The sequence below is a fragment of the Zootoca vivipara genome, chromosome 2, assembly GCF_965207765.1.
Source record: "Zootoca vivipara chromosome 2, rZooViv2.hap1.1, whole genome shotgun sequence".
Classification (NCBI taxonomy): domain Eukaryota; kingdom Metazoa; phylum Chordata; class Lepidosauria; order Squamata; family Lacertidae; genus Zootoca; species Zootoca vivipara.
Window position 1 is genome coordinate 60,492,275 of NC_142584.1, and position 12,464 is coordinate 60,504,738.

At 45.7% G+C, this 12,464-nt stretch overlaps 1 protein-coding gene across 12 annotated transcripts in view; it reads right to left on the reverse strand.

The window, feature by feature from the left end:
* TNIP1 (TNFAIP3 interacting protein 1) overlaps positions 1-12,464 on the reverse strand; it is a 49,152-nt gene that overhangs the window by 11,812 nt on the left and 24,876 nt on the right. For 7 of the 12 annotated variants that reach the window (XM_088663167.1, XM_088663169.1, XM_035105691.3 and 4 more), the window contains exons 5-7: positions 11,569-11,640; positions 4,689-4,880; positions 2,285-2,379 (exon numbers count right to left, since the gene is read on the reverse strand). In XM_088663167.1, the coding sequence (XP_088519293.1) occupies positions 2,285-2,379; positions 4,689-4,880; positions 11,569-11,640 (359 nt within the window). Of the gene's footprint in view, positions 1-2,284; positions 2,380-4,673; positions 4,881-11,568; positions 11,641-12,464 lie in introns of all 12 variants that reach the window. The other 5 variants (XM_035105686.3, XM_035105688.3, XM_035105682.3 and 2 more) reach the window with 1 other exon arrangement.

Consider the following 12,464-nt stretch of genomic DNA (forward strand, 5'->3'; position numbering starts at 1 on the left):
TGAGGATCTCATTACTCTAAAAGTAATATAACTTTTGAAGGAAAAAAATGGGTCTCTTAGTTCACTTTTATGTTAACAATGGCAGTGTTTAAACCAATACAGTGTCTACATGCCCTAGGAACCTGGTAAAGTTTCTTCTTTACTAAGATCTGCAAGTAAATTAAAAAGAGGACAGTTGCCCCTGAAGTTTGAAATGCAAGACTTCAATGTCTGTTCTGAACTTTTGCTTGGTATGGTGGCTAGATTGTACGGGGAGGTTTTCCTGGCGTCAAAGTCTTTTACATTCTAAAGCTTGCACCCCGTCAGCAACAGAATGTGATGCAGTACAAGACATCAGGACAAGATTTCGTTCCTGAGGGCCAGCTCTGCCGTTCTAGACCACGATGGAGAACAGCTCAGAGCGCATGGAAGTCACAATCAGGCAGGTCCTCTAGAGGGCAGCATCTCATCTAGGAAGACCAAGTGACAACTTTTTAAAAGCTCTTTTGGCTGGAAATATCAAGAAGCTGAAAACCGAGCTATTCAGAGAAGCTTGGGTCTTCCCCAGCCAAAGCAATCAGGACACCAGTGTCTGCTGTCTCTAGGGAACGGCTGGTTGGGTCTTAGTAGGCCAAAGGACTTCATGATCTTCAGACTACGGAAAGGCTGAATCTTTAGCCCTCTGCAGGTGTTTGCCTGAGCCCAGGGGTGTTCAAAGTGTGTGGAGGGGCAGGGGCATGCATGCAAACCCTGCTTCATCCACGTTCCCAAGTCCACTTACTCCTTTTAGACCTTCATGGCTTGAAGGAGGCTCCTATGCAGGTTCGACTGAAGGCACTTAGAGGCCTCTGTGCAAATAGGGAACCAGACTTTATCAGGAATCTCAGTCATGTAAATGCTTCTAAGTACATTCCATCCAATGCACTTCAGACAGTTGCACTACATGACAACTTGAGGATGGGGCTTGCTCAGACAAACACTTGCAGAGTGTTTTGGGGGTTACTTATTGAAAAAAAAGGGCAGCACCAAGGTGGGCCAGCACTAGTATTAGGGTCTCTTTTCTAAGGTTTACCCTGTGCCACCCAATGCAAGGAAATTCCCCTTATCCTTCTCTGGGATTTCCCACCATTGTTGTTACTTTTCAGGGAGTGGCTCCACTCCTTCTGTTCCTTACTGCAAGGTGGGTTGGACTCCCAGTGCCTGGAATGAACTACAGTCATACCTCAGTTTAAGTACGCTTCAGTTTGAGTACTTTCAGTTTAAGTACTCCGCGGACCCATCTGGAACAGATTAATCCACTTTCCATTATTTTCAATGGGAAGGTTCGCTTCAGGTTAAGTACGCTTCAGGTTAAGTATGGACTTCCGGAAAGAATTACAGCCATACCTCGGGTTAAGTACGCTTCAGGTTGAGTACTCCGCGGATCCGCCTCGAACGGATTAATCCACTTTCCATTACTTTCAATGGGAAAGTTCGCTTCAGGTTAAGGACAGACTTCCGGAACCAATTGTGTACTTAAACTGAGGTACCACTGTATTCAGATTAACTAATTCAGCAAATTATTTCTTTTAAAAAAATCTCCGAATTACACCTGAAAGTAGTTCTGGATCAATTGAACATGAATTAAATTTCCTTTGCAGTGAAATTTGGGAGATTTTAAATTCATTTTAATTGTGTGTGTGTTTGTGTGTGTGTGTGTGTGTGTGTGTGTGTGTTTCATTGCACATAACTCCATAATCATAGCCACTGCATTTGCCATTTTTACCTATCTGAAAAGTGCTGCTGCTGTTTAAAGCTTAAAGATCAGAACTGTTGGGGAAAATAAAATGCTTGTGTGTTCTGATGTTTTTGCAGTGTATTTTATACCTTAGCAGGGCAGCTTGCAAAATTCTGAAGGCTGAAAAATATATGCCAAGCACCATCATAAGCGAACTGTGAAATGAGCTGGAATTGAATTAATTCTTTTTTTTGCAAGGGATGAACTAGAATTAATTCCTTTTCTAAAATGAACTTTCTAAGCACCGGTGTTCTCTGCTATAACTGCACTCACCTCACAAATCCAGGACTGGAAGTTTCCTCTGGGCTCTTTAATGCTTGCTCAGGGTGGCGGTACATACAGTTTGATGGGTCTTAAGAAAACTCCCTAGGAGCAGAGCAGGGCAAGGGGCAGCAGCCGATTTCCACCAGCTTCAGGCTTCCAGTATTAACTTCAGAGTCATCACACACAGACACACAATGAGAACACCTAGATCATTGCTCTGCCCAGCATGACTGTATTCTCCTTTCCCACCTGACATGCCCTCACCTCAGCTTCTCTGAAACCTGGTTCCTTTGCTCTAGTTCCTTCTCCAGCTTTGCCCTTAGCTCCTCATTCTCGTTCCGCAGCTCCTCACACAAGGCCTGTATATATAAAAAAATCATATTAGCCAAGGGCCATTTTCTTGGTCATAAATTCACTAAACAGCTTCTGGCAATTGGCCACCTGTTCTTAGCTAGCTGCTGATGCTGAAATTTGAATTTCCTAATCCCCAATCCCATGAAACCTTTTCTCAGATTTTGACATGAATGCCAAAGCTATATTCCACCCTGTCTCCCTTGCTATTTATATCCCACCTTTCCTTCAAGGAACCCAGGACAGAGATTTGGTCTCCCCCCACCATTTTTATCCTCACAACAACCCTGGGAGCCAGGTTAGGTTGAGAGATGGCCCCTGGTTCAAGCTCATCCAGTGAGGTTCATTTGCACTTACATAGCCTTGGTATGACACTGTAACTATTCTGGTTCTCTCTAATGTTGAGGAAAGATGGGAATAAGAAAGCAGGAATTATAGCTGCCTTTTAAAACTGCAGGGCCAAAGTAAACTGGATATTATTCACGTGGACCTTGCATGACTTTTTTGGGGGGGGGGACTAAGAGTTGCTACGGGTGTGGGGAGATGGATTGGGATCTAAACCTCTGCCCCATCATGGTTCTGATCAGAGGCAGCCCCTGTTGCCCTGCCCTCCACACCTGCTATTCACAATGGGGTTAAAATCGCAAATGGTAGGTGCAAAGAATATCAGTCACTTTAGTCAGGATTAGAGGCAGCCTGTATTTACACCTCTTTGGGACTGACTGGGAGTGCGGCAGGGGCAAAAGGGTTAAAGTCCTCCAGATCCCCATACGACAGTCCGCCTCCCTCCTCCCCCCCATGCTGGGTATTTGTCATGGTGTTTTGTAAACTGTGCAATGCCAAATGACACGGAATAACATCCTGTTCAGTTGGGCCCGCAGAAGGACGCACTTCTGGGCATCGCTGCCAGGGAATAAAAAGGAGTAACGCAACTCTCCTTCCCCTTGAGGACTTCCCTCATTTAATTTACTGACACAAAGTATAAACCACCCTTTAAATGGTCAATTGTGCAATGGCTTGCCCCAGGGAAAAGTCTTTTAGTGGTGGGTTTATGACCTGAAAGGTTGCAGGATGGGGGGTGGGGTGTCTGCTGCCTTACTGAGGGTGTGTCATATCCTGAAAGTTTCCCTTCCTAGTTGGAAATGGAAGAAGAGATGACGGAAGAAAAATTAAAGCGAAGCTTCATTCAGAGATGGCAATGTTTCCCCCGTCGACAACACAGTGCATTGCAAACAGTGGTCAGGAACCTTTACGAGGCCAACAGTGTGCCAGAGCACGGATGGCTTTACAGAGTACTTGAACGCAAAGTGTGGTGGCAACGTGACTAGAAGGAAACACATGTATTCAACGGGGCCTAATTGTTGCTATCAGTACAGTAGTGGTTAAAGGTTGGTCTAGAAGTTCTCAGTTAAAGACTCAGCTCAGCCGCAAACACACTGCACGGCTGCTGCTATTTCCCAAGCTTAGTTCAACATCCATTACATGGGAGTGATAATACTGGCCACATGTTGTTGTTGTTTTTAAAGGGGGGAGCGAGTAAGAAGGAAGACAAAGAAATAGCACTGGAAGGAGAAATTAAAAGGTGAAAAAATCACAGGGCCAAAACAGTTATGTATGTGGCTTGTAATATTTCTTGGTTGGTGCAATAGCTGATCTTAGGTTCTTTCTTCTGCTTACTTGTATCCTGATCTCCTGTTTTGCTTTTATCTGCTGGGGAAACCCAGCCAGATGGGCGGGGTATAAATAAAATTATTATTATTATTATTATTATTATTTATCTGCAATGTATGTTGAGCTTACTTGTACTGAGTTTTACCTTTGTTGTAATGGATGGGTGTAATGGGTGGAAGGCGTGGGCATGTCTGGTGCTTTGTACTGCACCAGGAGCAGTACATTGTATGGAATAGAATCATAGAATTGTAGAGTTGGAAGGGACCCCGTGGGTCATCTAGTCCAACCTCCTGCAATGCCGGAATCATAGCTAAAGAATGCCTGAGAGATGGCCATTCAACCTCAGCTTTAAAATCTCCAATGAAGGACAGTTCACCATCTTCCAAGGGTGTCAAACAGCTCTTACTGTCAGAATTTTTTTTTTCTGCGGGTGCATCACATTGCCCCCCCAAGTAAGTGCATTTAGGTAGTGATGGGGCACATGTAAGTGTAATGTTTACATGGGAGAAAGGCCAGGCACATGTGTTTTGGCCACTCGTTGGAATCTAGGGTGGGGTGGGGGGAGAGAAGAGAGGAAACCAAGACAGTTGCTCATAAAAACCGAAAAGCAAAATGAACTATGCACATCTACCAGCAGCCTTCGAACCTGAAGGATGGATGTTCTCTGCTCGTTCTTGTGCACCTTGGAGGCCAGCCGGTTGAACTCCAGAGCCATGCGCCCCAGGTGGGCAAAGAGCTGCGTTTTGTCCGACTCCTCAGCAAAGAGACTCAGCGTGTTCTCCAAGCGCTGGAGGTGCAGCATCAGGTTGCCGTCCTCGTTCTGAAGTGGCACGATGTCCTGCAAGAGACACGGAGGCACAGAAACATTGAAATCTGGGAGGAGGGCAAATAAGGGCTAAGTTTAGGCAGGCTCAGAGAAGCAGCTTGCCACCATTTCCTTCCTTCATCCGAGGCCTAGAGTAGGCAACACTTTTGTCTCAGGATGAGTTACTCTGGACTTATTTCAAGAAATATCAGCTACAAAGTGAGCAGGCTGGATAGAGTCCCCATGATGGGGGGCACAGTTTGCTTCTCCTGGACAAGGTATTTTCCCTCTGAAAATCTCACCCCGAAGCTGCACTTTGCCCCCATGCTTCAATGGCAAGGTGGGGGTGGACAAGATGGCATAGGAGGGAAGGGTGAGACCTCCCCTCCTCACAGTCCCACTCAACTGCCCTGGCAACCCTGAGTGGTGTTTTTTTTCTAAAACCAAAACATAGAAAGCTGCCTTCTACCAAGTCAGCCCCCTGGCTGTGGCTCTCCGTGACTTCAGGCAGGAGTCTTTGTCAACCCTACTTGGGAGATGCTTCCCCAAACACTCCAGCTTCTCCAATCCCTTGGTCCTTTCGGTTGCTGTTGTCTGCAGCTCTTCCACTAAAAAATAATAATAATAAATTCCTCTCTCTTTTTTTAAGGTGGGTTGACCAGGAGTGTGAACAGTACAACATTGCTCTCATTTTAGGGTCTAAATCAGGCACCCCCAAACTGCAGCCCTCCAGATGTTTTGGCCTACAACTCCCATGATTCCTAGCTAACAGGACCAGTGGTCGGGGAAGATGGGAATTGTAGTCCAAAACATCTGGAGGGCCGAAGTTTGGGGATGCCTGGTCTAAATGTTCAACAGCACTCTAAGCATAATTTAATGTCCAACTCCGATTCCTCAAAAGGAACACAAGTTGCGCTAAAACACCAAGGCCAGCGTTTAGTCCTTGAGGCCCTGCATGGGAGATGATTCTAGAGAGATCCAGTGTCTTTAAGGCACTTGCCTTTGTCTGTGGTATTCTGCACTTCCAGAATAACTCATTGCATTACCCATGCCCCTTTCACCTTTGCCCTGTTTCTATTATTGCTGAAAATTCCACCTGAATGCACCTTAGCTGTAAGCAGCAAATGGAGCCCGCCCTCCTAGTAAGGCAAAGTAAGATTACCGCCTCAGGCGGCAGATGCTAAGAACAGTAGCGGATGACCCCCCGGCTGTTCTTCTCTTTGAAGGACAGAGCTGTGTGTCTCACATGGCCTGGCCCGCTCCACTTAATAGTTTAGTGCCTGCTACCCTCAGGCGCAGAGTAGGACACCCCCCCCCCTCATTGCTGGCACTGAAGAAAAATTCAACTGCTAGTCCAGTTGTGTGTGCCATTTTTCCTTCACCTCAGACTGCTAAATGTTTTAAGCTGACCATGCCAGTAAAAAAAAAAAAAGGATTGCCAGAACTAGTTTGCTTCCAAGCTTCTAATGTCACCTAAAAGTAGTGCCTAAAAATAATCCCCTCTCAGTTTTTCAAATTGCAACTCATTTAACTTCTAAAGGACTTTAAACCAATTTGGACCAAGTTCCTGACAGTCGTTTCGGGAGTGCTGAAAATTTCCTCTGACACTTCAACACAGAAAACAGCCAGCATGTAATGTAGGAGAACTCCAGGGGTGCTTGAACTCTGCAGCAGAAATCTACAGACTTGGGTTCTCCACCCCTCTCTGCCCCGCACTTTAGGACAGGAGACTCGGGCATATCTTCTGGGCTTGATTTACGGCTGGGCTCCCCAGCACTTAGTTTCAGAGTTCATTTTCCATACTAAATATACGAAGGATGAATGAATGATAAATAAAGTGTCTCCGATCATGTACTTGGTGTCTTTCCTTCACCATTGAGCAAGGCAGCATGTCTTCGGTCTGTATACTTGGAATTATGGCATGTGGCTTCCTGGGAAAACAGTGTGTAGCAGCTTACATAAGAAGAGGCAGCTGAATCAGGCCAATGGCCCACCTAGTCCAGCGTCCTGTTATCACAGTGGCCAACCAGATGCCTGTGGGAAGCCTGAGCACAGGAGTACTCTCCCCTCCTAAGGTTTCCAGCAACTGGCATTCAGAAACATTCTGTCTCCCACAGAGGAGACCGGAAACGGAGATACTCCTAGGAATCAACTCATCAGACCTGCCTTATACCAAGTCAAATCATTGGTCCCTTTCCTTGAGTATTGCCAATGAGCAAAAGCCTGAGAACCAATGAACAACAACAAAAAGCTGAGCACACCTCTTTACTCTCTAGCAAGTGCCTCTGAATAAGGATTCGGTTCATTCTATTCTCCATAATTTCCACACTGCTAATGAAGAAAAACACTCTTGCAACTTGGACCACCATTTCCACCTTAACTTCACTCCCCCTTTCCCCACCTCTCTCACTCCTACCTCTTGCTGTTCAGTTCCAATTGGTTTGGATTCCAAATTGCTGGCGGCACATGCGTCCCTCTGTCAGAAGCTCTACAGCTGAAATGCACCCGCTTTATACAAGGCCCTGGGTTTATGGCACACCTGCCCCTGACAGGCAGCCACAGAGCCACACCCTCCTCCCTGACGTGGTTGAGCCAGGCATAGTGGAGCACTAACCTGGTCTGGGTTGTTATGGCTGATTAGTTGCTCGGTTGCCTCGGAGACGAAAGCCACCATTCACAGCCAAGCAATCCAGGTCAGGAAAGGGATGTCACCCTGCGTAGATGTAGCAAGCATGGCCAGATCAGGCTGCATGCCAGCTCAAAGAGTCACCTTGCAGGCAGCCCATCAGAAAGGAATCCTTGAAGGTAAAAGGCAGGGAAAGACCAGCTTTCACCCAGGACTTACGAGGTGACTCATGCTCTCCGCCCCTCCGTGAACATGCCCCTATGAACTTGGTCCACTGAATGAAAAAACCCAGTCTTGCAAGAGACTTTGTCCATCTCTGTTGCTGCTGACTCATAAGGGAAATATACACAGGAATCAGAGTGTGTCTTTGGTGCCAGATCTTTATTGCCTCATCTGTTTCTAGTTCAATAGAAGTTACTTCAAGGAAGACAACTGTACTCTGGGCAGGTTCCAACCAGTTCTCCCATAGCAGGGATGGGGGAAACCAGAGCCCTGCAGATGTTGCTGGACTACAGCTCTCTGACTACAGCACAGCCAGTTGCCCCTGCCCATTGGGTGTACTGGCAAAAGCCTTTTTCAAGAAGCAAAAGACCTTGCACTATCTTACTCTGATGGCAACAGCTATTCCAAATATTTAGGAAAATGTTTCAGATGCTACTTGTAGTAATCCTGGTAAATATTAAAGCTTTAGTCTCATTTGGGAGCAGTAGCAGTACAGTTGAACATAATCTGTTCCGGAAGCCCGTTTGACTTCCAAAACGTTTGGCAACTGAGGCGCGGCTTCCGATTGGCTGCATGAGCTTCCTGCACTCAAGGAAAAGCCGTGTCGAAAACCGGAGCATTTACTTCCAGGTTTTTGGCATTCGTGAGCCAAAACGTTCGAAAACAGAGCCATTCGGGAACCAAGGTTTGACTGTAGTAGTAGAAATTACTTGTGAATCAATCTCCCAGCCTACTCAAGGTCTAAACGCTTCCCCCTTAAGTTCTCTAAAGTTCTGATACTTCCCATCAATTGCTTCTACACCTCCCCATCAATTCATTTCAGTAATACCATATTACACGACAAGCTTGATACCACTCTTGCAGTCATAACTCTTCCTGTTGTATGCACTGGTTTCTGCTTGTGCTTCCGGCTCACAAAACCGGGGGTGCCTTTTATCTTGGGACAGTCAGATCCTGAGAGCGCCCAATGGACATTCATAAAACAATTTATGCTCAGATTAAACATTATAGATCCAATGTAATAGCATCACAAGTGGCACAGAACTGCACAGCCTAAGACAGACAGTGCACCTTTTGGGGCATCACTTACTGGTTGTCAGAAGAATTCATAAATCTTTGTGATTTATGGTTCACCAGCTGTTGTTTCTGCCAGCAGCAAAGCATGGCTGCCTCTTGAAAGAGAGCCGCTCACAGCCGCCTAACCACACCAGCCTGGAGATGTGGCAGGAGCCACATTGGCTGACACAATGCCAACTTATCTGGGGGAAAGGTTTTTTAACTTACTGCAAACCCTGGTAAGCAGTTACCACAGGCAACTAACAGCAAGCCAAGCTGTTGGCATTACAACAACCACCCCCATTGTGTGTGCCTTAAATATGCATGGCTGTTTGCCCCACCTAGTTCCTCAAGCACTGATGCTGGGCCTGTTCCACACCTTCTCCAAATCTTTAAAAAAAAAAAAAGGACATACTTTTTATGTAAGAGTTCTTTCCTTTAACCTTCTGTTTCTTGTGCCTCGCCCATGCTGGCTCAAGAGCGACGCACGAAGGGACTTGTTCTGCGACAGCTTTAAAATAATTGAGTTAGGATTCCCCCTTTGCTCTGCGTAATAGCCCGAGGAAAGTCACGGGCAAGATCAAGGAGGAGGCACTTGGCTCGCGAACAGAAGTCACCGACTAGGGAAAGAGAGTCTGATTCCTGCTAAGAAACAGCTATCTAAAAGAATTTCTCTGGAGAAGGAGTCCCTTTTCTCCCTCATGGTTAGCACTGGTTTGGACAGCAATGTATACCTTGTTCTGCCACTGGCCAGATCCAATTTCAAGCTGGGTTGATGTGACAGGATGGAGGCAATTCGCCACCACAAATGAACAAGGCAGATTGTTTGCGGGCTAATGTTTTAACAAAATATTTTCATGTATCAATTTATTGAATTTATATACCGCCCTATACCCAGAGGTCTCAGAGTGGTCTCACAGAACATGACCAAAATATAAAACCACAATATATATACAGTGGTACCTCGGTTTACAAACACAATTGGTTCCGGAAGTCTGTATTTAACCTGAAGCATACTTAACCTGGAGCGAACTTTCCCATTGAAAGTAATGGAAAGTGGATTAATCCGTTCGAGACGGGTCCGCGGAGTACTTAAACTGAAAATACTCAAACCGAGGCGTACTTAAACCGAAGGATGACTGTAATCAAGATAAAAACAACACCCCCCCTAAAACAACACCCCCACATTTTAAAAAGGCATAGGGTGTCAATCAAATCAACCAAAGGCCTGGTTAAAAAGGAACGTTTTTGCCTGGCGCCTAAAGCTGTATAATGAAGACGAACAGATAGCCAAATCCAGAGATATCTGTCAGATCTCCAGAGCTCCTCGCTTATGACGGTGAAGTGCATTAAAAGATTGTAAAACTTTCAGAGTGGCAGGGGCGCTATTTAAAGCAGGTACTAAAACCACCGCTGACATTACACTGGCTCACGTGAGCTAAAAGGATTCACTAGATTGCTCCAGTCAGTTTCATTTCATCACTTGGGTTTTTTTCCCCAGCCCCTTTCCTGAGAAGTGCCGTCTGGATACATGCGGAGTTTTCTGCCATCCTGTTGGCTGGCTGCCCAAGCCTGTGAGCCTGCACATCTCACCGAAGAGAAGGAAGTAGCTGGCCAGCACACAGCTTTGCATATGTGAGCAAGAAAAAAAAGGGGGGGAGAAGAGAAGCCTCTTGACAGCAGCACTGTCAGATTACTCTTCTCACATCTCAATCGGAGATTTCCCATCAGCTTGTTCTGGGAAAGAGGCCAAATGAAAAAACTGTGGCACGTGCCTGGTTTGTGTGGTTACAGCCTCTGTGAGTGGCAACACACCAGCGCAAGGAAACTCAGCTGGTGGCCCAAGGCAGGTCCTGAAAGAACCTCCTATAGGGGCAAACTACACATTACTGCACTCAGTTGCAGAAGCAGCAATCTGGAGCTGAAAGTCCGACAAAGAGGGAGCATCTCCCTCTTTCTTTCCAGTACCAATTTCCCTGGCTGGCATTAATAACTTCCCAGCTGAATTTAGCTCTATGAAGAAGGGGGGGAAAGGGGGTATTGATATAATCATACTAGGGAAGGAAGGAAACTGAGCGTTTGTGGTAGGAAAAATGGTCCACAGCAAAAGGATTGAGCACCCCTTCGGCCCCACGAGATCCGTGGCTACAGACTACAGCAACCCATTGCTGCTTCTAGTTCAAGACAATGAATGACACGGGGAGGGGAAATATTCCAGTGACTGAGCACCCCTTGTCGTTTCTTCCTCAGCACATCTTTTTCTTTCTCCTGATGTTTTCTCCATGTGAAAAAAAGAAGACTGCAAGCGGCTCACAGCAGATGCCTTTGTTGTTTCTTTTCTTTTGCTTAAATTACTCTGATGTTGGGAAAGATTGAGGGCACTAGGAGAAGGGGACGACAGAGGACAAGATGGTTGGACAGTGTTCTCAAAGCCACGAACATGAGTCTGACCAAACTGCGGGAGGCAGTGGAAGACAGGAGTGCCTGGCGTGCTATGGTCCATGGGGTCATGAAGAGTCGGACACGACTAAACAACTAAACAACAACAACAACAACAACTCTGTGAAATGCAATATAAAATAGTTCAACTGCTCAATGAAACCTGCTGACTAGTTTGGCTTTCTTCTTCTGGAGACCTCTGCATTTCCCTGTCTCTGAGCTATCAAACCACGCAAGGAGATTGTATGAAAAAATACATCAGAACTGAACGCACACACAAAAAGGTCACAAAGAAAAGAACTTCCAAGACAACACGACCCATAAAACGTTTTCTCCCTTTTGCGTCTCAATCTAAACAAGCTGTTTGGATTCACATACCGATTTCCCGGTGCTTCCCTGGGAAGACCTCTTATCTTCAGCTCCAACAATTTCAAACTCAGATGAAGATCCCTGTAGAGAAAATGAATGAATGTAGAGTTATATACCCCAAATTCCAATGGGCCCGTGACAGGAAAAAACAGAGTAGGTATTAAATGAGTAATTTCGGTTTCCCTGCTCTCTATTGAATGTGTTTTAAAAAACAAACAAACAGATTTATGGTGTCCTGCTTACTTAGAAACAGGATAAAAAAAAGCAAAAACCTGCAGCAAAATATTGCCATAAATCCTCACCTCCCAGCATACTGATCTTCAAAAGGCGGGTTGATAAGTAGCAACAGGAAGCACCACCACTACACAAATATGCAATAAAAGATTAAGAAATTGGTCCCCAAATGCACGTTTGGGTTAAAAGTGGGTCCTGGGTCTGAGAAGGTTGAATATACCTTTATATACACTGGTCCAATTATAGGCTGTCAAGGGTTCAAGCAGGTCAGTGAATACCAACACCTCAGATTTTCTGTTAAGTCTTTCCCACCTAAGCCTCAACTTTCCTGAGCTCTTGGAGGTCAATCTAGTCTTTGCTAGGCTCCTTTGCAGTTTTGTATTTTGTTTGTTTCTTTGTGGTTCTGCAAATCTCTGGGTTTCTCTGAGTGCGCCAATAACTCTAATGTTTCTCAGTGACCCTCTGTGGGCTCCAATTCTGTCAGCAAGAGGCAATGCGTTCACAGTCAGAGGGGGTGGGACTACATCTTTCACTGGATTGAGCTGTTTCCAAATGTTGCTTATTTCTTTGATCTAAAAAGGTCGTGTGGGAAAGGAAGACAGCATCTTACATGCCAAACTGGAGGCGTAGCGAGATCAAAATCTACCTAATAACTATTAGAAACCACAGCA